The 27,116-nt window shown below is 55.9% G+C and overlaps 1 protein-coding gene across 3 annotated transcripts; it reads left to right on the forward strand.

The window, feature by feature from the left end:
• Positions 1-2,646: 2,646 nt before the first annotated feature.
• Positions 2,647-27,116, forward strand: TOP3B (DNA topoisomerase III beta). 3 transcript variants are annotated; one of them, XM_046640359.1, is made up of 18 exons: positions 2,647-2,714; positions 9,725-9,905; positions 10,987-11,118; positions 12,408-12,514; positions 13,145-13,219; positions 14,584-14,780; positions 15,277-15,433; positions 16,215-16,328; positions 17,790-17,880; positions 19,745-19,899; positions 20,021-20,126; positions 20,864-21,010; positions 21,125-21,298; positions 23,176-23,304; positions 23,847-23,996; positions 24,372-24,472; positions 25,317-25,518; positions 26,559-27,116. In XM_046640359.1, the coding sequence occupies exons 2-18, from the start codon at positions 9,836-9,838 to the stop codon at positions 27,038-27,040; spliced, it is 2,589 nt and encodes an 862-aa protein (XP_046496315.1). In that variant the 5' UTR covers positions 2,647-2,714; positions 9,725-9,835; the 3' UTR covers positions 27,041-27,116. The 3 variants fall into 3 exon arrangements, with proteins under 3 accessions (XP_046496315.1, XP_046496314.1, XP_046496316.1); XM_046640358.1 differs by having other exon boundaries at positions 2,652-2,714; positions 9,722-9,905; XM_046640360.1 differs by lacking the exons at positions 2,647-2,714; positions 9,725-9,905; positions 10,987-11,118 and having other exon boundaries at positions 12,407-12,537.

Consider the following 27,116-nt stretch of genomic DNA (forward strand, 5'->3'; position numbering starts at 1 on the left):
CTTATGTGTAAAATAAGGATAATAATAATATCTAACTCCTAGTGTCATCATGAGAATTAAATGCATTAATAATAGAAAAGTGCCTAGGAGGGAGTAAGCACTGGGTGTGTGTTAACTAGTTACGGTATTATTAAGACCATGGCCCAGCATGTGCCTTACCAGAGAGGAGAGAGACCCAGGAGCTCTCAGGAGTCCCTCCCACCACAACCAGGCACCTGTGCGAATGTAAGGAGGGTCGAGGGGTTCCTCCGAAGGATGCGGAAGTCAAGGGTTCCTCTGAATCCTGGTCATTTGACAACATAAGGGTCCGCAGAGCCGTCTGCCCCACAGCTCGCTGAGAGGTCTGCGGGTGGCTCGGCTGCAGGGCTCCCCAGGCAGTGGGAGAGCGCACGGCAGCGGCGGTGTCTCCGCTGGCGGGAGCCCCCAGGCAAGCAGGCACGCAGAGCTGCCCGCTCAGCGCCTCCTCCTGGGGCCGGGCCACACGTGCTCCCTGCAGCTCAGCAGGACAAAGCCCTGAGCTGCGTTCGAGGGGTGCCGGGGCCCCTGTGTTGCCTCTCTGCCAGCCGGACACACCCTTCAGATCCACTCTTAGTCCTGGCCGCTGTAACCCTGGGCTGTGTGGAGAGCAGCCCGAAGGGCGGAGGGTGGAGACCAGGAAGGAGATGGGGCTTGGGTCAGTGTGGTGGCCACCGAGGCAGGATGGACTGACTGGATCTCAAGTATAATTTGAAGACGGTGATGGATAACAACTGAGAGAAAGAGAGGAATCCGGGATGCCTTCAAGGCTTTGGGCTGGAGCAACCAGGAAGATGAGGCTGCTATTGTGGAGGTAGAGAACTGGCTAAAGAGTGGGTTTGGAATCAGCAGTTTTGTTTTGAAAGTGAAATCTCACTGTAACTTAATTTTCGGCATTTCCCAACCTTAATTTGACCACAAACTTTTCTTTTTCTAGAGCATCTCTCAGGGCTAGTATTCTAATAAAGGCAAGTTGGGAAAAGTGTCTGCAGGGACCAAAGGAAATGTGCGTATGCTATTGTTTAAAAGATATTGGGGGGGGGCTGGCCCCGTGGCCGAGTGGTTAAGTTCGCGCGCTCCGCTGCAGGTGGCCCAGTGTTTCGTTGGTTCAAATCCTGGGCGCGGACATGGCACTGCTCAGCAAACCACACTGAGGCAGCGTCCCACATGCCACAACTAGAAGGACCCACGACGAAGAATATACAACTATGTACTGGGGAGCTTTGGGGAGAAAAAGGAAAAATAAAATCTTTAAAAGATATTAAAATCAGGTCATAAAAATTATTTTAAATCTTCCATAATCCTAATGCTCTAACAAAAAAAATTAGTTTTATTTTCCAATTCATGCTCCACATATATTTTACAATTTATTCATTCCACAAATGTTTACAGTGTCAACGAAAATAATCCATAACCAATCTATAAATGAAAATTTGGGTGAGTTTATTCTGAGCTGAAATATGAGGACCATGGCCCGGGGCCTTTCTTCCCGAAGGAAGAAAGGGCACCAAAGAAGTGAGGTATACAGAGTGGTTATATACCCCCAAACAGGACGTTTCACATATGATTGAAATGTCCCTCCCACAATAGTCACAAGATTGCCCTGTCAGCACAGCACTTGATGGACATAGCAGGTAGTGGGTCTGCTATCTCAGAGGGCGTAGCAGGAGGCAAGTCTATTGTCTCGAGCCAGGCGGTCACAGGTGAGCGCAGCAATCAGTTTCTAGCCTAAGGAAAGATGCTTAATCCTTAAGGAGATGCCAACGTTGGGAGGGGGAGAGAAGTTGCACCTTTATCTCAAGGGCCTTTTGCTCTTGCCATAGGGAATCTCTAAAGGAGATATACAATGCGTGCTCAACGGCTATGGTCAGGCCCTTTTGGAAAGACAAGGTCAGGCCGAATTAGGTTTACACAAAATGGCTTCCTCATATACTCCAATATATCCTATTACTTGCCATTTTTATTTGTCAACAGGCTTGAAAGAAGCTTGCTCTACACACATCTGTAGTTTGTTTTTTGGCTTTTTTTATTGAGGTAACATTGGTTTATATTACATAAACTTCAGGGATACATTATATTTCAATTTCTGTATAGACTACACGGTGTCCACCACTGAAAGCCCGGTTTCCATCCCTGGTCATACATACGTGCCCCTTTACGCGGCCCCCCCCACCCCCAAGTCTGTTCTCTGTATCTGCGTGTTTGTTGTGTTTGTTGTGATGGTTTTTATCTGCCACATACGAGTGAAATCATACAGTATTTGGCTTTCTCCGTCTCACTTACTTCACTTAGCATAATACCCTCAAGATCCATCCGTGTTGTCGCAAATGGCACGATTTCATCTTGTTTTATGGCTGAGCAGTATTATATACCCATCTACAGTTTTAAATTATTTTGATTATTAACAGCATACACATTCTCATGCTTATCAGCTAGTTTTCATGCTTATTGTAATAATGACTGTCATATTGCCTCGTCGCGGCGGGAAGAATGGGCTGGAGGGATCGGGACCCCTGCAGAAGCGGCGGGCCGGGGCCAACTCTGGCCGTGCTCCCGGAACACGAGAGCCACGGAACCGGAGGACGGAGATCTGCGGGCGCCGGCGGTAAGACGCGGGGACGCCAGAGCGGCGGGACCCGGAAGTGGGGTTGCCGGCGGCTGCCCAGGAGCGGGAGCTGCGGCGGGAGCCCGGGCTGTGGGTGAGCGGCGGGCCGGGGGCGCCGTGCGGGGCGGCCCGGGGCTGTGGGAGCGTGGCCCTTTCCGGGCACTGGGGGACCCCCAGCCCTGCGGCTCGGGAGAGGGTCGCGGCCGGGCTCTTTGCATTCTCGCCGCCTGTTCCTGTTCCCCGGCGGCGTGGAGCCCCCTCGCCGCAGGCTTGTGTGGGGTCGGCGGGTGATGGGCCAGCGCCCAGCCGCTGCCTGGAGGGGAGCAGGCGCTGCGCTGAGTACTCTCCTTCATCCAACCTCCGGCAGTTATTAGCGGTGTGGTGTGTTATCAGAGTTTGTCGTCACGGGTGGGGAAACTGAGGCTCGGGCGGCCGCGCAGCCATCGGGAACGGGGTCGGGCCCAGTGCGCGCGGCTCCGGGCCTAGGCGGGTTCCACGTGCCGCCTGCCCCCGGCCGGGTCTCCGGGCGCCCGCGCGTGGCTCTGAGCTGTTGACGTGGAGCAGACAGGGTGCTTTTGTGAACAGGTTAGCCAGAGTCCGGGGCGGGAATTTCTCAGAGTTGAACAGGAAGACCATGGCCTTGTCTTGCCTCTAGCGCTCAGCCTTTGGGAATAGGCCGTAAGAAGTCAGCCCAACGTGGGCTCGATGGCCGGTGAGCCCTGGGGTCCCTAGAGCCTTAGCAAAGGTCACCAGACACTAGTCTCAATTGTTCTAAACCTCAGTTGCCTCATAGTTTGAAACATTGCAATACCGCCGCCTTGCAGGTTCCTTGGGGAGCTATAGCGTGCCTGCAGAGGAGGAGCTGAGGGAACCGGCTTTTCCTCCCTCTTTTCCTGACTCTGTCGTCTTTGGGAAGGTTCCACGTGGTCAGTCCTACGGGGTGACTACTGTTTGCCCTGCTGCCGGGCCTCCCGACGGAGCTGGGTGCACCAGGTCCTGGGACGCTAAGGTGAGGGGGCGGTCCAGTGTCTGCCACAGGACTGGCAGCATGTGGGGTAGCTGTGAGAGTGGACAGTGCGGTGAGAGGCTGACCTGCTGCTCCCTCCTAATTACAGCCCCAGTTTGGGGTGTTTGCTGTCAGCACCCCCTTAGCACTTGCTAATCCCCCTTTTGAAATTAGAGGGCAAATTTCAGGCTCAGCTTTGGCAGGCAACAAGGTCACACTTGACATACAGTGTAGGTTGCTGGAAAGAACCGGGTTCTGGCCATTGATGACAGGCTTTCAGTTCCTGTGAGGCTGTAAAATTGTCATTTTTTGTATATTTAAGCTTTTTGAAAAAGCAAAAACTGAAGTGAATAATAATGTTGATAAGGCCAAAGCATTAAGATGGTATATAAATGAAGTTTGCACACCACTGCTTTCAGCTTTTGTTCTCACTGGCTTCCACTTTGAAGTTGGGGATGTGCCTTAATGGAAAAATAGGGAGGTCTCAAGATTAATCACAGTTAAGACTGCGGACGTCTTTTAAGAGGTGGAACCTGGTACAGTTAAAAACAAAAAATGTGCCTGGCTGGAAGTAAGGAAGCATGAGTTTCAGCCCCAACTCAGCCACCTTCCCAGGTTCCTTTAGAAACTGCCTTTCTGAGTCTTAGTTTGTGCCTCCTTGAGATGGTGGCACCGGATCGTCACCAAACTCCCTTTCCCGGGCTTCCATGATTCCATATCCCTGAAGGAAGTAATTGGTTTTTTCCTAATAAAACAGTGATACTCAGATATTACAAAGCACCCGTGCAGAACTGAAGTATAAACTGTAGAACTAGAAGGTGGTTTCTTTAGAGCGTGAGCTGCTGACGACGGGCCACATATCAAATGTGGAATAGTCACTGCACAGTCTGGCGGGAGACAGGTGATCTGAACTGGGGCATGATGCTGACATGCTTTTGTGTGCACTGTCCAGTTGTAGCCCTAGTCCTGGATGAATGAGGTGATCCCTTTGAAGATGCCAGGGCAAAATGTTTCTCTTGAAAGGGATCTTTAGAGAAGAATCTGTTATCTCCTGAAAAAGTATTTAGGATCCTTGGGTATGAAGGGGAGTAGTGAAGATGTAAAACTTCTAGAAACTTCAACACCATGGAAAAAAAGAACGTTGAGAAGGAGAAGTGTATGCAGTTTTTAAATTTTAGATATCTAAAAGACTATTTCTATTATTGACTTTGCAGGTAAAATTACTCTTTTACATATTCAATCATTCATTCAGTCAGTGTTTGCTCATTGTCTACACTTACCAGTAGGGTAAACAAAACGCAGCCCCCGTTCTCTGGGCGCTTCCTTACGGTCTAGGAAGCATCAGACAGAAAACCATGTGAGTGGAGGAGACTCTGTAGGTGAGTGCCCGAGGGAGGTGAGCGGCTGCTCCTCCACCTGGGATGCCCACCGAGGCGGGCCAGGGTGAAGGCTGAGCCCGCGGCTTCTGGAGCAGACAGGCGCGGTCCCAGTCCTGCTGCCTGAGCTCTGGTCCCCCGACCCTGCAGTTCTCACCATAGGGCAGCGCCCCACCCGAGGACACCAGCAGGACTGCCGGAGCCTGGCATGTCATCACTACGCTGTCATTGCTGGCTATTCTTGTGACACAGAAGTGAGCAAATCTGACAAAACATTCTGGGATAAAACCTTTTTCCTCCTTTGAAAGGGATGGGATGCTCGAAAGCTGTCATAGAGCAATCTCCCATTGCTGCCCGTTTCCCCTCTGGCCTCTGGCTTCTCTGGGAGGGGGAAGGGAAGCCCCTGGGTCCCTTGAAACCACACTTCTGGGCATCTGACTTTCCCCAGAATGGAGAGCAGAGGCTGGATACAAACAGCCTTGGTTGTTCATTCATTCATTCAGCAAACCTTTAGTGAGTGCTGGGTGCTGTAGATACAGCAATGAACTGGACACCATCTATGGGGGGGACCCCCTCCATGGATGCACTGCCACAGATGCCAGGTGTGGTTTTCAGGAGGATGGATGGCAGGGGGTCAGAGTAAGTAGACCTAGGTGGAAGCCTAGGGCAGGACCCACCCTGACACACAGGGAGGGAGGAGGTGGTGTTTGGGAGAACAAGAGTAGGGGCACACAGCGGGGCGGTGGGCCACGTGTCCAGAGTGGTCATCAGGTCAGTAGGCTCGTCTGCAGCCCATCGGTGCTGTTATTCCAGGCATTCTTGGCTTTTTTCTCTGGGATGGTTTTGTATTTAAGAGGAATGTCCAATTATTTATTTTGAGGAAAAGAGCAAATGGTTATCTCCAGGGCAGCTTTCTCATAAAGATCACTGGCCTCATTGTGGTCGTCTGGCCTCTCACAGAGGGGACAGGGTTGACAGCAGAAGCAGCCCTTGGGCCGCATCCCCTGGACGTCACGAGGAGGAACAGAAGCCCTGAAGTGAAGGTGGTTTCTTTGGCATCCTTTCTGAATGGTGCCCTTCCCAGCCCTTCTTTATTTTTCTGGTCTTATTTTATTTTGTCTTTATTTTTAAATCTGTTGTCTTAGGTCTTTTGACTAGTCACATATGTCCACAGCCCTCAATGTAAACCATGCAAAAGGGACTGTGGTAAGCAGGATGCGCCTGGCCCGCCCCCAGGCGGCCGCTTCCACTGCTACTTTTCACAAACAAGCATGTGCACGCATGCAGTGCTCCGCATGCGCTGTCACACCCCCGACTCTTTGCGTCCTCTCGGCAGTCTCATCCATGTTAGCATTTACCTGGCAGTGCTTTCCTCTCTAGCTGCTGCTGGTGTTCCACTGTACGGACGTGCCATACATCTATTTAACTAATTCCTTGCTGACCTACACTTCATCGTTTCTGATCTTTTATTATGACTGATAATGCTGCAGAGAGTTCCCCAGCTGCCTGTTCCATCACAGGCGCTGCCATGTCCTGCCCCTGGGAGACTCAGTGTCCACGTGGACAGTCTTGACAACGCTACTGCTCCTTCCGTGGCCTCCTCTCCCACTTGGACTTTGCCCCCACGTCCCCCATCCCCCCTCCAGCTTTCTTTGTTCTTGGATCCACTGGAGCATGCCCTGATGCCCTCACCTCCTCCCCACGGTCTTAGAGAATCACTCCCCTCAACCCGGCCCCTCCCTCTCCCTCATACTCCCCTGGCAGATCCCATCCACACTAAACCCAGCTCTCTCCCTGCTGTAGGCCTGCCCCCAGGGCCGCCTCCTGTCCTCTCCTTGCTCACCTCCAAGGGCAGCCCTTGGCTGACCCGCTTCCTCTCACCCCCTCGCCCACCAGGAGACATCTCTCCTGCATCTTCTCTTCCCTCTCTACTGGACCAGTCCCAGCCTCACACAGACATGCTGGCACATCCTCCATCTTAAAACAAAATGAACGGGGCCAGCCCCAGGCCAAGTGGTTGGGTTCACGCACTCTGCTTCGTCGGCCCAGGGTTTCGCCGGTTCGAATCCTTGGCGCGGACATGGCACCACTCGTCAAGCCATGCTGAGGTGGTGTCCCACATGCCACAACTAGAAGGACCCACAACTAAAAATACACAACTATTTACCCAGGGGTCTTTAGGGAGAAAAGGAAAAATAAAATCTTTTTAAAAAAAAAAAAGCAATGAACAGCATGCCATCCCCCTCCTTCTCCCAGGCTTTGCTGAGCTCACTCTACTCAGGCTTTCATGTCTGTCGCTGTACCCCACAGCTCCTGTCAGAGCCACCGGGGACCTTCAAATCACCAGACCCCGTGTCAGGTCTTCAGCTGTCATCTCGCACATCTGCAGGTGTGGGTAGCCTTTGATGGAGTGAAGGCCCCCCCAAAGTTCCTTTCCCTTGGCTTTCAGGACCCCGCCTCTCCTGACCCACCTGTCTCCCTGACCCCTGCCTGGATTCCCTCCCCCTGCTGCCACTTCCTTCAGCCTGCCAGGGCTGTCTAATGGGCAGCTTACACTGAACATGCCTGAGACGCAGCTCCTGAGGTCCACCCCCCCCACCCCGAACAGCTCCTTCCTCCGTATTTGCCAGCTCAAGAAAAGGGAATCCCCTCTGGGTGCCCAGGCCAGAAGCCTGGGAGTCATTCTTGACTCCCCTTGCTCTTCCTCATCCCAGTCCTGTCGGCTCTGCCTTCGGAATCTGCCCAGACTCCGACTTCCCCTCAGCGCCTCCGCTGCTGCCACCTGGGCCCAGTCACCCCTTTCTGCGGGGCAGCCCTTTAACATGCAGGGGTCCCTTTAACACCTGAAGTCAGATCATCCCACTCCTTCAGAGCAAACCACAGTCCAGGAGCAAACCACAGTCCACGGCCCAAGGTCTATACCCCTGCTCCCTCTCAGCCCTGCCACCAGCCTCCTCGCTGTCCCCGACCCTACCCTGGTCCTTCTGCCTGGACTCTGCCCCCAGATTCCTCCCAGTTCTCTCTGGCCCAGTGCCTCCCCTCCCTTCACTGCTTTGCCCCACGTAGCACATAGCGTGACATCAAGTGCCAGAGGACAACGTGGGGTTACTCGATGCTATACTCCCTGCACCCAGGACGGGCCAAGCGTGTCGTCGGTCCTCAGTGAATACCTGTGGGGTCACTGAGTTCCCTTTTGGGAGTGGGAGTGCTGGGGTGTAAGGTATCGTCCCACGGCTCCCGAGCACTTGCTCTGAGTGAATTTCATCACTCACACTTGAGTTCCCCGCTCCCACACGGTCACCCGTGCGTGTGCGCTGACCCGCATCTTTGCTGGGGAGAGAAGCTGGAGCTCCTTGGAGCTCCAACTTGCTTTGATGAGCCAGTTGTTGGAATCATTTCCTGTTACAAAGGGCTAATTTCCTCTTTATAGAAACTACTCCAAAAGTAAGAAAACAGCCATCCAGTTGACGAAAATGGGTAAAAATATAAATAGACAGTTCACAGAAAAGGAAGCCAAATGCTCTTAAACATGAAGAATGTGGTTCTGAGTGCTGAGGGACTTACGAGTTTTTCTTTTTCATACTAAAGTCCATGTTTTCTTCTGGTGTTTTTCTGGTTTCATGTTTTTACTTAAATCTTTGCTAGAAATTGGAATCTGTTTTGGTGGAAGTTATAAAGTACGTGTCTACCTTTATTTTTCTTCCCAGAAGGTTGCCCGGTTGTCTCAGTACGAGTCTGTTTGAATACAGCACTCTGTTTGTCGGTGTCAATGCCATATTTTTAAGGATCGGAAAGACAGAAAGTGTTCACGTGTTGCTTTCACTCAGCCAGCAGACATTAAATGTCCTCTGTCGAGCACAGAACCAGCTGTTGCCGTTGCCACCAGTGACTCAGACATCAAGCCACTCGTGTGCAGCGGGGGGATGAGGTGGTAGCCGACTGCGCGTGACGTGCAGAGGGTGGCGAGGGGCCAGAGAGGACGAAGAAATTCCTCTGCTGGCGGGCGTGGGGAGAGCGCTCTAAGGAAGAGTTAGCGTTGAGCTGGGCCTTCCCACAGCCCATCTGCGTTCCCCAGGCTCGGCAGAACATTCTGAGCAAAGGGAACAGAGGCCTGAACAATGTGCTTTTTCTTTAGACAGTGGTCTCTAATTGGCCAGAGTACGACCTGGAAAGCGAGAGGTGGGTGGGAGCCTATTGTGAAGGGCCTCGAGTGCTCTGCCGGGGACTGGATCCCCTGGCCAGTGGATCTCAGGCGCAGTGGTGGGTCAGAAGGACCTGGGAGCCCGGCCTGGGTGCCTGCATTTAGAAAGGCGTCCCAGGGCACCTGGATGCTTAGCTGAGGTGGAGGTGCCGCTCTCGGCCACAGGGAGTAGACGGAAGTGCTGCCTGGGGGAGGGTCGGTCGTCCACTCTTCCCGGACCCATCGGTCCAGGTCCAAAGGCCCAATGTCTCCCGAGCATGGGTATGGAGACAAAATTGACCTGAGGTCGTGGGACTACCTCAGCTTTTCCCCAATGAAGCCGAATTCCCAAGGTCATCTCTGAGCCAGTTCAGTTGACCTGACTGGTTGTTCGTATGTCAGATGTCTTCAAGTTTCCCTAATTTTTCTTTTTCTTGCCTCAGGTTTATTTTTTTGCCTCTTAAAGTGAGTTTCCTTGTTAGTGGCATGGGTTCCGCTGGAAGCATTGCCTTCTTCTGCGTGTCTTTTCTTCTCCTCAGTAGTCAGCGTCGACAGTAGTGTGGAGCTGCAGGAGAGCCGTTTCTCAACTTCTTCATCGCCGTTTCCTGAACCTGGAGTGTGGTGGCCAAGGGCCCTGTCAGCTGTAAGACAAGATGAAGACCGTGCTCATGGTTGCAGAAAAGCCGTCCTTGGCCCAGTCCATTGCCAAAATCCTCTCTCGAGGTAGGGAAGACCAACCCTGGCGTTCTCTATGGCTTTGATCTGTAAGCATGGTTGTTTCCACTTTACACAGTTTCTTTCTTTTGCTGAAGCGTGACTCTAGCCTGCTGGAGTAGATTCGGTTCAGAACCACAGGTGCTACTGAAGCACCTCGGTGTTAATTGCGGTGGGTGCATTTACTGCCACACCCAGCGTGAGCCTGGCCTGGGGCTCCCAAAAGGTGCAGGCAGAGTTCACAGCATAGCGGCAGGCAGGCGCCGACGGCCACTGTCAGAACACTGTCTGGTCAGGGCAGTTGGTCACAAGCAGCAGAAACCAGCCCTGGTAACTTACTCAGAGAGGGAATTCACTGGAAGGAAAAAGACACAGCCGGGATCCCACCCCAGTCTAAGTCTGAGGAGGCCACGGCATCGTCACCACAGGGCCCCCACCACTGCCCTGGAGCCCTGATGGCTGCAGCCGCAGCCCACGCACCCTGTGTCCCTCGAGAGCAGCCGGAGACACTGGGGCGCGGGGAAAGGGAACGTCTGCCCGACCCCGGCTCTGTCCACTGCGGTGGTTGGTGGGGTGCTGCTTCCCCTACCGTCTCTGACTTCCTTCCAGACAGGGAGGGTGTTTGGGTGCTGGGTAGCCAGAAATGGCAGACATCCGTCTTGACCTCTAAAAGGGAAAGAAGAACTGAGCTGTGGTGCCTAGTCCCCAGAGGCTGCGAAAGTTCGGCTGAGGGGCTGCCAGTCAAGTGTGACAAGACACCATGGGACTCAGTAATTAGGAGATCCTTGGGGACCTCTGAGGAAAGTTTGAAAGAAGTGAGGCCAAAATACAGAGAATAGCCCAGGGGTGTTCAGAGGGGGCGCCCGTGGCCCCCAGCCGACCCCCTATGCTGGGTTGGTTTACTGCTGGTGTTTTCCCCAAGAACCGTTAGATCTCGCGGCACTAAACTACCTGCAGTGCCTGAGGAGTATTACCACTTAGCGCTCTGGGGAAGGGGACTCTGGCCCTCCAAGAGGCAGTGTCTTGACCTGGGGCCTCTGTAGCGACTGCAGCTCACTGGAGCAGCCATCACCATGGTTCTCCTCCCCAGGGAGCATGTCCTCACACAAAGGGCTGAACGGAACATGCTCAGTGCACGAGTACACCGGGACCTTCGCTGGCCAGGCAGTCCGCTTCAAGATGACGTCCGTCTGTGGTCATGTGATGACCCTGGATTTCCTGGGTGAGCCCCCAGTCCCCCTGCCCACCCTCCATTCCGCTGAGGGAAGCCCAGCACGGTGCTGCCCAGGGTCCAGTTGGAGAGAAGCTTGTCCAGAACCCATGAGTCATGGGACCAGCAGATTGTGGAGAGTGGACTCAGGGTCCCTGGGTGAAGTGCCCAGAATGCAGGCTCTGGTCTCAGTGCCCATGGGTGCCCATCCCAGCAGCACCCCTTAGTCATTCCTGCCCTGTGCACCTGCCTGTGCAGACGGGAGGTGGTGGTGCCCATCTGAGGGGCCTGGCCCATGCAGGCGTTCAGAGAGGGCTCTCTCCTGCTGAGTGGGCCTGCTGTCCACAGTCACTCGGTGGTTGCCATCGTCATCCTCATGTTGTAATTGTTATCTATCACTTTGGAAGGGCCAGCTTAGTGACCCAGCAGGGCTACATGCAGGGCCTTGTGGTTGAGGAGAGTCCAACCTGGCCTCTGACCACAGCTCATGGGCTGGGATGGTACTGGGACTGGGCCCCCATGAGTTTCTGCTCCTCGTGTGTAAACTGGGTCGTAAGACAGTGCCATCCACTTCCCAGGATTGTTTAGGGACTCAGTGTGACAGTGAAGGTAGAGTGCTTAGTGCAGGGCCAGGCACACAGCAAAGCCTCAGTGGTTCTTGCTGCTCAGTGATGACAGTGACATTGATTCAGTTTTGTGGCCAAGCATTAGGACCTAGAGCTTTACTACCAGCCAGCAGGTAGGGTGCCAGTATTTGAGCTTGGCAGGCTGCAAGAAATGGGGCCTAAAAGAAAGCCAGAGGGCTGAGCATTCAGGTGCCAAGCCCCAAGGAGGGAATTAGGTAGATGTGGCCGACATGAGACCGAAAGAGATTGGTTCTCCATGGAGATCAGCTGAGCTGAGTGCCCATCTCATGTGCCGGGTTAAGTGCCGAGGAGAGGTGGGTTACAGAAATACAGTCTGGAGGAGAAGATGAAGGCGCAAGGGGCATGGTTGGGGGTTCTTGCAAAGTGAGCCAGCCCGGGGGCCGTGCTTCCAGCCAGGGAACATCCCGGAAGCGAGGCTGGAGCAGCAGCCCTGCCCAGAATTTGTGTGGCTCCCATGGGTGACTGAGGTGGAAGGAAGGCCAGGCTCTGCCTCTGACTGTCAGTGTTGCCCTGGGAACATTGTGCTCCAAGCATCCCTCTCCCCGTTGGTGAGACAGACCGTCACCATCCTCACGGGGTTATGACGCTCTAGTAGGCCAAGCACCTGTGAGCCATGAAGTCCAATTCAGATGTCATTGTGCTCATGGTTTGTAGGAAAGTACAACAAGTGGGACAAGGTGGACCCGGCAGAGCTGTTCAGCCAAGCCCCAACAGAGAAGAAGGAAGCTAACCCCAAGCTGAACATGGTGAAGTTCCTGCAGGTGCTTGGGGTGGCCCACGAGGGGTAAGGGAGGGTGCAGACTGCCGGGGAGGTCCTCCCCTGGCTTCCCTTGCCTGCAGCCCTCTCTGTGGGCGCCCCCTGCTGGCCCACGAGGCACCTCTCAGGCCCACTCCCCCTTACAGCACAGTCCACCAACCTGGGCACCCGGGTCCCTCAGCCTTGGACGGAGCAGGAATTCCGCTTTTAAAATTGTTTGGTGGTGGTTGTTTTTCTAATTTTGAAACACATACATACACATTATAGAAAACTGGAAAATATAAATAAGGAGAAAGAAGAAAAAATTATTGATAATCACACCAGCCAAGACACCCTCTGTTAACATTTAGGGTTATTTCATTTCAGCCCTTTTTCTATGCAGTTTCTAAGGTTGAGATCATCTTGCATTTATAACTTTGTTGGTCCAAGAAACAACAGTTCTGAACTAAATTCTTTCTGAGTGGCTAAGCCAGCCAAACTGCAGCTGACTCCACCAGCCTGTGCCCCGCCCTGGGCACCAGGCCTCCTAAACAGGCTCGGAGCCGGGCTCTGCTCCAGTGCCGGCGGGAGCGCATGGGTGGGCACGGTGGGGCGGGACCATGGCAGGGGCAAGTCACCACATGCTCTATGGCAGGTGGAGGGCAGAGGCTGTGACTACATCGTGCTGTGGCTGGACTGCGACAAGGAAGGGGAGAACATCTGCTTCGAGGTGAGGGTGGGGCCCGCTGAGGCCTCACGCCCGGCCCTCCTGCCCACCCTGAACTGCCGCGTACTCACACCATTCCTGGGGCAGAAGTGGGGAATCAACTACATTGGCTTAGAAATGCCTCTGTGCTCCTTTATATTGGAAATACTGTGGACTTTAAAATGCATGGACTCTGCTAAGGGTGGTGGAGTGCTACTTCACTTGCTGGAGGCACATCGGACAAGTGAACTTAGAAAGGGCAGAGTTTTCTAGGTGAATGCAGGTTTCCGATTGGGGCTGTCTGGAGGAGAAGCCCACTTGGAGCCTTGCAGGGACCTCCCGTCAGTGCCGGCTGATGCCCGGCAGGGTTCTGTGCTCCTTTCCGTGCCTCATCCTTCTCACCTCCCACCTTCCCACATCTTCTTCCTAGGATGCCCTCCCTCCTCTGCCGCCCCCCAGGGAGCCCTCCCTCGGGGAAGCAGGTGGCAGCTCCCATGCCTGCCTCGTGCTGGTCATGACTGCAGGCGTCCCCTGGTGCCCCTCAGGCTGTGACTCCATACTAGTCACCCTCCTGCCTCTGCATCCCCAGCTTTCACCTGGGGCCTGGCAGGAAGTACTTCCAGTGCAACTTGGGTGCAACTCAGAGCACCCTCTGCAAAATTGATCATGCTCCATCACTTCCCAGACACCCCCTCCCGTCCCCTCTCCTGCAGGGCTGCCCCTCCCCCAGGGCCCTCTCAGGGGGGTAGAGAATGGTGGCAGCTCATGGGGCTTTCTCCCTTCAGAAACGAAGCCACTTCCCTGTAAAGAAGCTGCGTGGCCAGGCTGCAGCGTGACTCCCCTCCCACTGCACTGCCTTCTTAGTCTCGACTCCAGGACCCTGCTGTGCTTCAGCCCTGAGCCACCCATGCCCCCACAATGGGGGTTGCTGTGGCCTTCCCACTCCTGCCCACTGCCTTTTCCTCTTCATTCCTTTCTCCTTCCCTGTCTTTTCTCTAGTCTCGTAAAAGTTCCACCCAGCACTCTCTCTTCTAGAAGGAGGGGAAATGGGTCCAGTGGGGCGGATCTGGTGACTCCGAGTTCCCTTGCATACTTGGCAATAGCATTTCCTGGCTTCATGGGGATGGAAGAGATAAGAAGAGAGTGGCAGCTTACAGGGCAATAGTAAGAAGCGGGGATGTTTGAACAGGACTGTAGACAGAAGGAAAGGAAGCCATGTGGCAGGAGTATTCTAGAGAGATTGAGGCTTCTGGAAAGGGAGACAGAGGAGGGTCAAGCAGGAGTGGAGAGGGGTCACACACACCTGGAGAGGAGCCAGGCCTCACACGTAAGGTGTGGAGTGGGAGGCAGAGACCTCGGGGTGGGTTACAGCCGGCCGCCTTCCCCAGGTCCTGGATGCCGTGCTGCCTGTTATGAATCAGGCCCACGGGGGCGAGAAGACAGTGTTCCGGGCCAGGTTCAGCTCCATCACGGACACGGACATCTGCAACGCCATGGCCCGCCTGGGTGAGCCCGACCACAATGAGGCCCTCTCAGTGGACGCCCGACAGGAGCTGGACCTGCGCATTGGCTGTGCCTTCACCAGGTGCTGGCCGCCCTCCCTTGGCCAGAGCCCCTGCCTTAGCTGATCCCATCCGCAGCCCCAGCCCTGATCAGCACCAGACAATTGTCGGTATTTTAAAAACCCTGAAGAAAACTGTCTATTTAGCTGAAATAGACCACACAGGCCACTGCTTGATAAGTAGAGTGTGGTGGTCCATACTGAGTGGGTCTTGAGGGGAGGGAGGAGGGCAGAGAATATAATAGAAGGGATTCCCCCCCCCAGGATGGTTGGAACCTCTGCTCTTCTCTCCCACTCTGTCATCAGCACACACTCATTCCTCCTCTCCACCCACATGCACCCTCCCCAGCCCCCCATGCTGAGTACGTCCTCTTACCCCGTCTTCTGAGCAGGGAGCGCCCGCCTTGGGCCTCCTGCTTGCACCCACCAGCTAGCCCTGGGGTGGACTCACGGGCGGTTGATGGTGTCTTGAGTGAATGCATGACCGAAATATCTTTCTCTCCCCCACCTCTCCTTATAGGTTTCAGACTAAATATTTCCAGGGGAAATATGGCAACCTAGATAGCTCCCTCATCTCGTTTGGGCCATGTCAAACCCCGACCCTGGGATTCTGCGTGGAGAGACATGACAAGATCCAGTCCTTCAAACCAGAGACCTACTGGGTGCTGCAGGCCAAGGTCTGCTGTCCCTTTTCTGTTTACGCAGGGTCTTTCCAGGTTTGGGGTGTGGCTTCTGAGAGTCTTCCATCATCATCATCATCATGACTGTTGCCATCCCAAGGCCGAGGGCACAAATGTGGGCAGCTGTCCCAGAGGAAGGAGGCCAGACAGTTGTCTGTGGGATGCCCAGGGAGGGGACCCCCACCTTCATGGAGGTGGCAGGATAAGGCTAGGCCTGGAAGTGTTGAATTTGGAGAGATGGGAATGAACTCAGCTTTGGCAGTGCCCCTTGGGGGCCATCAGCTGTGGCGATCAGGTCCAAGGACTGGACTCAGGGCCACAGGCCACTGACTTTCAAACTTTTTAAAAGTCTTAGAACCCCTTCTCTAAATACAGCCTCCATGAAAGCTTCTCATAAGATTTAGAACATAAGACAGCTGCTCCTGTCAACGCAAGGCTGGGGCCCCTGGGTGGGGCCATACCTAGTGCTGGCCAGGCCTTAGCAGGTGGGCAGAGGTGGCGTGGGAAATGGAGGCTCTGAGGCTCCTTAAGGACACATCAGCCTCGGTTTGGGGCTACCCCCGTGAGACCGTCTGCCTGATCCCAGGGGGTAGGCAGGGTCAGAGCAGCCTTCCCTCTGGGGACGCTGGGTCTGCTGGCGTAACTGCACACCCGACCAGGTGCAGCTGTGAGACTGCAGAGCTGGGCGTTTTGCTTCATCTGCCTCGCGTCTCTTCCCTAGCAGTGGGCGCACCTGGATCCTTTCTCTCCGGGCGCTCCTTTATCCTTCCTCCTGCAGGTTAACACCGATAAAGACAGATCTCTCATTTTGGACTGGGACCGCGTGCGAGTGTTCGACCGGGAGATTGCACAGATGTTTTTAAACATGACAAAGCTGGAGAAGGAAGCCCAGGTGGGCCTGCTCCACCCCATCTGTCACATTTGTCAGGGGTGGGGGTAGGAAGCCTCTGGCTGGGGGAATAGCTCATGACCTTGGCTTGTGGTCTTTCTCCCTCTTCCTGAAGTGCAGACATCGTGTGGAAAGAATGGTTACTCACACGTGTACTCCTCCTAAGATGTTTCTGCTCAAACCAAAGCAGCAGTGTACTGTATGCCTGCTCTGCACCAGGCGCTGTCCCACACCCATGACCCGCCGGGCCCTTCCACTGGCCCTTTCCACATGACCCCCTGGGCATTCTCTCCTTTTGGCAAGACTCCCTGTCACTCAGATGTCCCTTTTCTGTGATCTCTAAAGCTAACAACTCTAGAGGGACCTATCTGCATGGCACCAAATCTGACCAAGGTCATACAGCTGGCACAGATGGGTGTGGGGTCTCAGTCAGCTTTCATGGCCTTTATAGTGCCGTTGGCCATTAAGAAGAGGGTGATGCCACCTGGCAAGAGGCTGGCTGCACAGGGTGTGGGCAGGTCCGTGGCCATCACAGCAAATGCCCTGCACCCATGACAGCTACCAGAATCGTTGAGGTGCGGCCTGACCTTCTTCAGCCGCCTTGTCCTTCTCCAGCCTTCCTTGGGTGCCCTCTTGCCCACCCATGCAGTTGACTCAGGCTTCCAGAACTCCTTCTAAAGCTGCTCCATGCTTTAATCCTCAGTCACATTCCTGCAGAGACACCATCACCACCATGTCCAGATCTCAGCCCACTGATCCCAGACTCCACTGCTGCACATACACAATATGGCCTCAGTGCTAACCCTGACATCCGTCTGTCTGGAATTCCGAAGGCTCTGCCCTGGCCGAGGCTTCAGAGTTGAGATGTTTGGATTGTTTGTGCCACAGGCAAAGCAGAGTCATCTCTTCAACAGTTGGAAATGGTAGTGCTCCAGTGTTTTATTTAAACTGTATGGTGTTTACAGAAGTTTCAAAATAGTTACCAACATTTAAAAATTGTGAGATTTCACATAAAAGTCCTAATTTCCAGCTTCTCTTGACAAATTGGGAGATGTAGCAATGCTAGCAGGCCCTGATGGCTGCCCTCAGGCGCAGTGAGGGCAGGTGGCCCCCCGAGACAGGCCTGCCCGTGCGCCCACCCCAGAGCCCGCCTGCCATCCCTGTGGCCTGGCTGACGCTGGCCTCTATGGATTTTGAATTTGCAGCCCCTTCCCCTGACTCTTCCCCATTCCTCCAGGTTTTCTCTTTCCCTAGAAAATTCTCCAGAAAAGAATTTTCTTTCTTTTTCCTTTCCTGGGCCTGAATAAATTTTCATTCAAGTCTTGACTGTCGTGAAGAGTGAATTTGAGAAAGAGAGAGACCCAAATGAACAAAACGAGACCCTTTGCCCACACGTCCTGATTCTGTTACAGCATCTGCTCCCCCCACCAACCTCCAAATCACTGATTCTCTTCTGTCTTCTAGGTGGAGGCCACAAGCAGGAAAGAAAAGGCCAAGCAGAGGCCCCTGGCCCTGAACACTGTGGAGATGCTGCGTGTGGCCAGCTCTTCTCTGGGTGTGTATGGACAGTTGTCAGAAGCCGCCAAAAGACTCTCTTGGGGCAGGCACATGGCGACCCAGTTCAGCCCTGCCGCAGCGCCTGGAGGGCAGTGCCGACACTCTCACCTGTGCCAGCACCACCCTCCCAGCTCACCTGTGCCATGCACCCCATCTCTGTGCTCACCTGTGCCAGCACCTCTTCTCTGCTCACCTGTGCCAGCACCCCCCTCCCCACTCACCTGTGCCATGCACCCCGTCTCTGTGCTCACCTGTGCCAGCACCCCCCTCCCCGCTCACCTATGCCGTGCCCCCCTTCTCTGTACTCACCTGTGCCAGCACCCCCTCCCCACTCAGCTGTGCCAGCATCCCTTCTCTGTGCACACCTGTGCCAGCACCCCCTCTGTGCTCACCTGTGCCAGTACCCCCCTGCCCACTCACCTGTGCCAGTAGCCCCCCTCCCTGCTCACCTGTGCCATGCACCTGCTCTCTCTGTTCCCCTGTGCCAGCACCCCCACACCCCCACTCACCTGTGTCAGCACCCCTTCTCTGTGCTCACCTGTGCCAGCACCCACTTTGCTCTCCTGTGCCGTGCACCCTCCCCATTGCTGTGTTGCCCAAGGCTTAAAGGTAATCTGAGCCTCATGTAGATTTCATTTCTCTTAAGTTCCAGAGTGGAAACAAGTAACAAACAGGAGAGAGGATTCCATTTCATAGGATTGTTGGTTAATACTTAACAGCTGCTTTGAGTTTATCTGGGGGCGGGGGAATGCAGGCCACTTTATCTTACTAGATGGCTGAGCAGCTGCAGCCAGGCATGAACACATGGAAGGCTGTGGGCAAGGGCCACCTGCAAGGCAGCCTTCACGTGTCCTTGGCTCAGTGGAGTCCCCTCAGAGGCATTAAACCGCGGAGTTCCAACTCCGGAGCCAAACTCTGGTCCACGTCCAGCTCAGCCACGTGCTTCCTCGTCCCAGAGCCTCAGTTTCCTCTTGAGAAAACAGGGCGACCATGGTACCCATCTCTCTGGGTTGTCATAGGGATTAAATGATTGAAGCGGCACATCCTAACGAAGGCAGTGGTAATGATTGCCACCACCTGAGCGGACGTCCTGACAGCATCTCAGAGCAGCTCCCCTGGTAGAGAAACCAGGCATGGGGGGTGCACTCGAGGCCCGTCCCATCTGCTGGGGACAGCTGTGACAGTGTGACATAGCCTCTCTAAGCCTGGTTTCCACAGTAGCAAGAAGGGGTTGGGCTGGAAAGTTGGCGGTCTCTGACAGCTGTCGGCCTCCAGGTGCTGGTGGCTTCTTTGCAGCCTTGGGAAACCGTGGGCAGTGTCCTCTCAGAGCAGCACCTCCAGGGATCCTTGGAGTGACATTGAGTGACAGCTATCTGTCAGTGCTGACAGCAGCCTGTGTTGGTCAGGGAGGAGCAGGAGGACGAGCCCTCCCTCAGTGGTCCTGGAGTGCTGTGAGGACAGAAACCCAAGGGACTCAGAATACTGGGCATCTGCTCATTCTGCTGTCATAGCAGGACATCAGCAGCCCCTGAGGTGTGGTTATGGCTCCAGGCCAGAGTGTGACAGACAAGAGCTCTGAAGGCCAAATTTAATCAATGTGGCTACCAGTGTCATGAGGGTGACCCTGTGGAGCATCCCTGTCCTGGGTCCACCCTTACAGGTTGAGGACCTCAGCCTTGGATAAGGCTGTGTGGACACAGGCACCTGGCCAGCAGCCCTCCTCTGAGCCATGCCTGCTCAGAGCCACCTCACCTCCCAGGAGGCCCTGTCCGCCTTTAGGGGAGCCTGAGGGCCCAGGCCCGATGGCAGGCGCCTGGCTGTCCCTGGTGTTCCAGGCCAGCTGAATGTCCTGTCCCTCACAGGCATGGGGCCGCAGCACGCCATGCAGACCGCCGAGCGGCTCTACACTCAAGGCTACATCAGCTACCCACGGACTGAGACTACCCACTACCCCGAGAACTTTGACCTGAAGGGCCCTTTGCGGCAGCAGGCCAACCACCCAGCCTGGGCCGACACGGTGAGCAGAGCCAGGCCCTGCCCCCAGCTCAGGACTTGGGCCAAATCCAGGACTGGCGGCGGCTCCCTCTGGGCGGGAGGGCAGCTGTGCACAGACTCACACTCTGCTCCTTCTCCCTCAGGTGAAGCGGTTGTTAGCAGAAGGTATCAACCGCCCACGGAAAGGCCATGATGCCGGTGACCATCCCCCCATCACCCCCATGAGGTCTGCCACAGAGGCCGAATTAGGTACCGGGTGCTCCGCCAACACTCGCACACTCACACACTTCAAGCTGCTAGGGAGGGAAGGACAAGAAGCTCCAGCGCTGTGGCACCTTTGGACGGTGTCAGCCCCCACTGGCAATGTGGAGGCTCCCTACTGCCCCACCTGCCTGGCTGTGGTGAAGGAAGTCCCCTGCAAGTTGTGCTCTGTCACCATGGGATGGGACAGGAACGAGGTGGTGGTGGCAGGTGTGTGATGGTGTGTCTGAGTGCAGGGCGCAGGCAGCTGCTCTCAAGAGGCCCTGGAGTAGAGAAGGCCAGGCAGGAGGCAGGAAGGTGAGGTGAGTGGGCAGGTGGCCATGATGGAATGGGATGAGACTGAGACAGTGTCGGGCTCAACCACAGGGTGCCCCGCACTTCCCACCTGACCGAGGCGGTGCTGGTGGCCCGTGTGCCAGGAGAAAGCAGAGGGGAGAAGCAAGCGGTGGAGACAGGTGCCACTTGTGCACAGCCCCAGTTTGAAGTGATGGTGGCATGTCACTAGTTGGGGCCAGGCCAGGCACCTGAAGAGCAGTCCCACCTGGAAGCAGGAGCAGGAGGTGGGAGCCGTGGCTGCAAAGGAGCCACAGGCACGAGAGACTCTCCCTCCCTTCCTGTGTGTTTCCTCCTGTCTTGGGCTTTGGAGCAGGCCAGCCTTGGCATCCTGTGGCCCTGCTGCTTGAGCCAGAGCCCTGGCCGGTGACCAGCTTCCGTCCCTGCTGCAGGGAGTGAGGCGTGGCGGCTCTATGAGTACATCACCAGACACTTCATCGCCACAGTTAGCTACGACTGCAAGTACCTCCAGAGCAGCATCTCCTTCAGGATCGGGCCTGAGCACTTCTGCTGCACAGGGAAGACCGTCATCTCACCAGGTAAAACCGCAGGTCCCAGCTCTGCTCCTCTGCATCTCCACAGACAGACGGAACCTTCTCCGTCAGACCTGGAGATGGGACGCCCAGGGTCTAGACGGTGCCCTGTCTCCCCAGGCTTCACGGAGATCATGCCCTGGCAGAGCGTGCCCCTGGAGGAGAGCCTGCCCACCTGCCAGAGGGGCGACACCTTCGCCGTGAGCGAGATGAAGATGCTGGAGAAGCAGACAAGCCCACCTGACTACCTGACGGAGGCCGAGCTCATCACACTCATGGAGAAGCATGGCATTGGTGTGTGCACCCGCCCACCGCCCGCCTGGGGCCCAGGCCCGAAGGTTCCCAGCTCAGGACTGGGGCCTGGGAGGCAGTGCTTCCAGAGTTGCCCGGTGACTCTTCCATACCCAGCACCTAGTGACTGAGCCCAGGGTGTGGCCAGCTGAGCCAGGCAGGGCAGCAGAGGGCAGCCCCTTGCCAAAGCTCCACGTCAGGACCTGGCCTTGCCTGTAAAGGCCAAGATGCCCCAGCCTGTGCACTGACTAACACCCACAGGGCTGAGTGTTGGCCCAGGATTCATCTAAAGGAAAACACAAAAGTCAGATCAGACTCCTCCTGAGTCCACACAGCCAGCCCGGGTCTGTCCTGGAATCAGATGACGCAGAAACCAAACTCTCCGGGGCGCCGCCCTCACTGTGAGGGGCACAGAGGTGCCCACCACAGGCCACAGAGCTCCTGCATGGGAACCAAAATGTTTCCGAGTGGGAATGGGAGGCCCAGGGCAGTTTGCCGGCTCAGAAGTGTAGTCGCTGATGCACGCTCATCACAGGCATGGTGGTCTTGCCCCGTGCCCCAGCCTAGGCCTGTGACTTGTGTCCTCACACCCTTGGGCCATCCTCGCTGCTGGAGCCTTCTCCGTAGGCAGTGCTCACTCCAATGGGCACTGCCTACTCCCTGATCCGCTGCCCCACTGACCAGGCCCCTCCTGGTTGACAGGCTCTGGAGGGCCATGGGACAATCCGGGCTGCTGTACCTGGGCTCTGCTCCATCACTAACAGGCCTTCTGGTGACTGCCAGGGAGCATCTCACCTGAGTCTGCAGTCCTGGTGACAGTGGTGGACTCAGCAGGAGAGCTGGGCCTGCTTCTTCCAAGGCCCTGGGTGCCTCATACATCCTGCCTTGGTGGTCCTCAGTCTGCTAGGGGGTGCAGGCACTGCTCCCCCAGAGTCCTCTGCTTCTTCTCGTTGATGGCACATCCGTGGTTTCTGGTATCCATAGACTAGACAGCAGCCCAGACCCCATGACCAAAACAAATTCGTGACAGTGAAGAAGGCTCTTGGGACCTTCTGAAATAGACGGGTCCAGGGCAGCCCTGTCAACTGTGGCCCCCTAGGCTGCATAAAAAGGGCCTGATGAGAACCGCCCCCCAAGCTGTGGTGAGAGTGCAGCAGGGAGCATGCTGCAGAGCCTCCTGAGCCCGGCGGCCCCAGGTAGCAGCAGGTGCATCCCCGCTCAGAGCCCCCACATGAGCTTCAGATCCCGACCCCAGCCTCGTCCTGCGGGCTTGGGGCCTCGGCGGGCTCCTTAGCTTCTGAGCACCAGCTCAGGAGCCTCCTCCTGAGCAGTGCTGGCAGCATCTGGCAGTGCCAGGCGACCTTGAAGTCCCTAGGGGAGGTATGTCCTGGAACTGGGAGCCTGCCCTGGAGACTGATCGACAGGGACCCAGAAGCCAGGAAGTGGGCAAAACTGGGCAGGTTCCAGAAGGGACAATTTGGCAGTGAGTGGGTAAGCTCCTCCATGTTCAGGCAGCTGGGCCCTGGCTCCAGATGGGGGCAGGGGCTGCAGGATCCAGGCAGGAGAGGCCAAGGAGGTCACATTTACCTGATGTGATGGGCAGGCAGAACGAGCTCTGTGACCTTGCAGTGTTCCATAACCTTTCTGAAACTGTTCAGTACAGCGGGAATAAGCACCTGGCACTGGGAGGGCCACCCTCGGGTTCACAAGACAGTGCATGAAAAGCACGTGGTGTGGTGCCCAGTATGGTGCTGGTGGGAGGCAGCAGGGGAGGGGCTGAGAGCCAGGCCCCATGATGGGTGGGGCTGAGGGGAGCCCACAGTCCAACGGGGAGTGTCAGGGCAGGCTGAGGAACAGCAGGGCCTTGCTGTGCATTTCAGGGACAGATGCCAGCATCCCTGTGCACATCAACAACATCTGCCAGCGCAATTACGTCGTCGTGGAGAGCGGGCGCCGGCTCAAGCCCACCAACCTGGGCATCGTCCTGGTGCACGGCTACTACAAGATCGGTGAGGCCACCTGGCCAGCCTTGCTGGCTTCTCCCTGCGCTGTGGCTCTGCCTCTGTCAGCTCGGAGCCTACCCCTACAGGTCATGGCTATGCAGTGAGCCCCAGCTCCCACCACAAGGCTGCTGCACCGGCCACCCCTGGACCTGTCCCGGCAGGGGCTCAGTGTGGCTGCTGGATGAATGGACAAGGGCGGAGGATGCAAAAGGGGAGGCGAGGGGCTCTTCCTCGCAGACTAGCTCCCAGCCAGGCCTGGGGTCCTCACTGAGGTGCTGTTTGCTCTGTCCTTGAGGGATTCTGAGGAGCCTGTGGGAGATGGCGGAGCACAGACCTGGCCTGAGGACTGCCAGGAGCACATCTGTGAGGCAGTTCCAGAGGCAGGATGTCCCTCCACTCCCCACAGGATTTTCTGGGTGGGAGATCAGGAAAAGCCTGGGGGCATGGGAACCAGCCTGGTGCCTTCCAACTCCAGCAGGAGCTGGGGGCAGGGGCCGACTATGGCCCCTCAGGTGCGAGTGCTCACAGCAGTGTCACTCAACCCACAGACGCAGAGCTGGTGCTCCCCACCATCCGGAGCGCAGTGGAGAAGCAGCTGAACCTGATCGCCCAGGGCAAGGCCGACTACCGCCAGGTCCTGGGCCACACCCTGGACGTCTTCAAGAGGAAGTTCCACTACTTCGTGGACTCCATCGCCGGTAAGGTCTACCCCTGAACCAGAGGACCCTGGGTCAGGGCCACCCGGCCCACAGCTGGACTCCGGGCTCTAGGCCTCCATGTGGAGGATGGGGTGATGAGGGCTCATCCCTGGGCCAGTGTTGGGATTGAACAGCAGGTGTAGTAACGCCACGTGCAGGGCACACGCTCGTCTGACAAATTGGGCTGCAGCTCTGCCATTTCCATTACTGCCATAGAAACCCCACTACCCTCGGTGCCAGGGATGTACACTACAGATCCTCGACTGCATGTGGTGGCCTTCCCTCCAGCCTGCCCAGTTACACCATCCACTTACCAGAGAGGCGGGCTGCCGGGGCCGGGAGGATATGACTCTCGCCTGCACTGCTCGCTTTCAGGCATGGATGAGTTGATGGAGGTGTCTTTTTCACCCCTGGCGGCCACAGGCAAGCCACTCTCCCGCTGCGGAAAGTGCCACCGGTTCATGAAGTACATCCAGGTAGGTGAGGGGATAAAGGGCTGTGACCGCCCCTTCTGGCCTGCAGTGCCCTGTGCACAGATGCGGGCAAGTCTTGTCATCTGTAGGCCTCCACTTTATCTTCAATCATATAGGAATAACATTCTTTGTCCTATTGTCACATAAGAATGATTGGGAGGCCTAAAGCAGCCTTGCCAACAAACACCCACTGTTTCCCCATGACCCCAGGAAAATATAAGCTTTTAGGCACTTAAACACACATTGTCCGTTTTTCCCTCACAACACATCACTTGCTATCATGAGTGTTAATATAGGTACAGGGAAGTTAGAACTGCCTTTCTTCATACCTGGAGCGAGTATCCTCAGACTCATGGCCAGGGATCCCTGCCTGAGGGGCCCTTACCTGGCAATGTATTACAGATTATGTATTACAGGGTACATATTACGGAACCTGTTTTATGTACCACCTATTATGTATTCGGTATCATGTTATGTATCACACATTAGGTGTTACATTACGCATCCTGTATTACATATGTATGTATTCTGTGTTATATACATATGTATTACATATTATGTATTAGTATCATGCATTATGTATTACACAGTGTTTATTGTGTTATACATTATGTATTACATAATTATGTATTATGTATATAATGCATTAGGTATTATATAACCCATTATGTATTACATAACGTACATTATGTATTATGTATCATGTGTTACATATTCTGTATTACGTATTATATATCATGTGCTACATATTACACATTACGTACATGTTCTGTGTGATGAGACTGAAGCGGGCGGGAGAGCTGGGTGGCCTCAGCAACCCCATGCCTCCCGCCTGGCATTGCTGCAGGCCAAGCCAAGCCGCCTGCATTGCTCCCACTGCGATGAGACCTACACCCTCCCCCAGAATGGCACCATCAAACTCTATAAGGAGCTCCGGTGCCCGCTGGACGACTTTGAGCTGGTCCTATGGTCATCCGGCTCCCGGGGCAAGAGCTACCCTCTGTGTCCCTATTGCTCCAACCACCCGCCCTTCCGAGACATGAAGAAAGGTGAGCGCTGCATCCCCGGGCCTCGGCCATTCCCTCCCTCCCGGGCTGCCCCCATCTCGCCATACCTGTGGTCTCTGTTCAGCGTCAGCCCCTGCCTTGCACCATGCTGGACTCTGAGGGGATCCCTCCCCCAGCCATTCCTATGCTCACTGGCACCGGGATGGGAGACCCCGGGGAGTATGTGGCACTGCTCAGGCATCAGCCAGCTTGTCTGCTACTCTCCATCCAAGTCCTAACTGGATAGGCGACTACAGTTGGGATCTGGGCAGTGTGCATGCTGTGCCCCCTCCTGGGCTGGGGTGAGTGAAAGGATGCGGCAGGTGAGGGGGTCCCACCTGGAGAGGGGCATGCCCTCGGGCAGCGTCCACTGGGGTTCTTTGTCCTCGTGCTTTTACTGGAGAAAGGAGAGACGTATCCAGGTGGACCCAAGAGCTCCAAGCCGGGAGTCTGAAGGGGGCTCAGGGCCCAGCACACTCACCCTCCGCTGGGCTGTCTCCTGTACACCCCACACAAGACAGACAAGAAAAGGGTGCAGCAAGAGTGAGGCACCCACCCACGTTCACCAGAGGGCCGGGGAGCCCTCGGCGGGGGGTGGGTCTCAGTCTACCCTTCCTGACTCAAGCCTCACCTATGGGGCAGGCACAGTCTGCATCTGGGCTGCCGGGGGCAGTGAGGACCATCCCTGCCCTCCACAGCTTCCAGGGCAGCCGATGGCTCCAGGTGGCCCGGTGACATGAGGGCCAAGTGGAGCTGCCAGTAACAAGCTGTGGAAACAAAGTAAACGGTAGATAGAATCAGTGAGAGGCCACCAGGACAGCCTTCTGGAAATGACGTTAGCCCAGGAGGAGGGGTCCTCAAAGGTTCAGGAGGTTTTAGATAAGCAGAGAAGGGCCAGTGTGCCCAAGGCCAAGAGAAGCACTTTCTGCTGGGACGAGGGATCCTGGAGTGTGAGGCCCTGAGAGAAGGCCCAGGGCCAGGGCGGGGCTGCAGCCCGGGGTAGGCGTGCAGGTATGCAGCATGGGCCGCCCTCTCCCTACCAGGCATGGGCTGCAACGAGTGCACGCACCCCACCTGCCAGCACTCACTGAGCATGCTGGGCATTGGCCAGTGCGTGGAGTGTGAGAGTGGGGTGTTGGTGCTGGACCCCACCTCAGGCCCCAAGTGGAAGGTGGCCTGCAACAAGTGCAACGTGGTGGCACACTGCTTCGAGAACGCCCACCGTGTGCGGGTGTCCGCCGACACCTGCAGCGCCTGCGAGGCTGCCCTGCTCGACGTGGACTTCAACAAGGCCAAGTCCCCGCTCCCAGGTGATGAGACGCAGCACACGGGCTGTGTTTTCTGCGACCCCATCTTCCAGGAGCTGGTGGAGCTGAAGCATGCAGCCTCCTGTCACCCCATGCACCGCGGTGGGCCAGGGAGGAGGCAGGGCCGAGGGCGGGCCCGGGGCCGGAGACCCACAGGGAAGCCCAGTGCCAGGCGGCCAAAGGACAAGATGTCAGCCCTGGCCGCCTACTTCGTATGACGGCCCGCCGACCCTTCCCCAGGCTCCAGATGGCTATCCTTGGGGCAACAGAAATCATTAAAACACATCTCCAGAA

Source organism: Equus quagga, chromosome 15 (assembly GCF_021613505.1).
Source record: "Equus quagga isolate Etosha38 chromosome 15, UCLA_HA_Equagga_1.0, whole genome shotgun sequence".
NCBI lineage: Eukaryota > Metazoa > Chordata > Mammalia > Perissodactyla > Equidae > Equus > Equus quagga.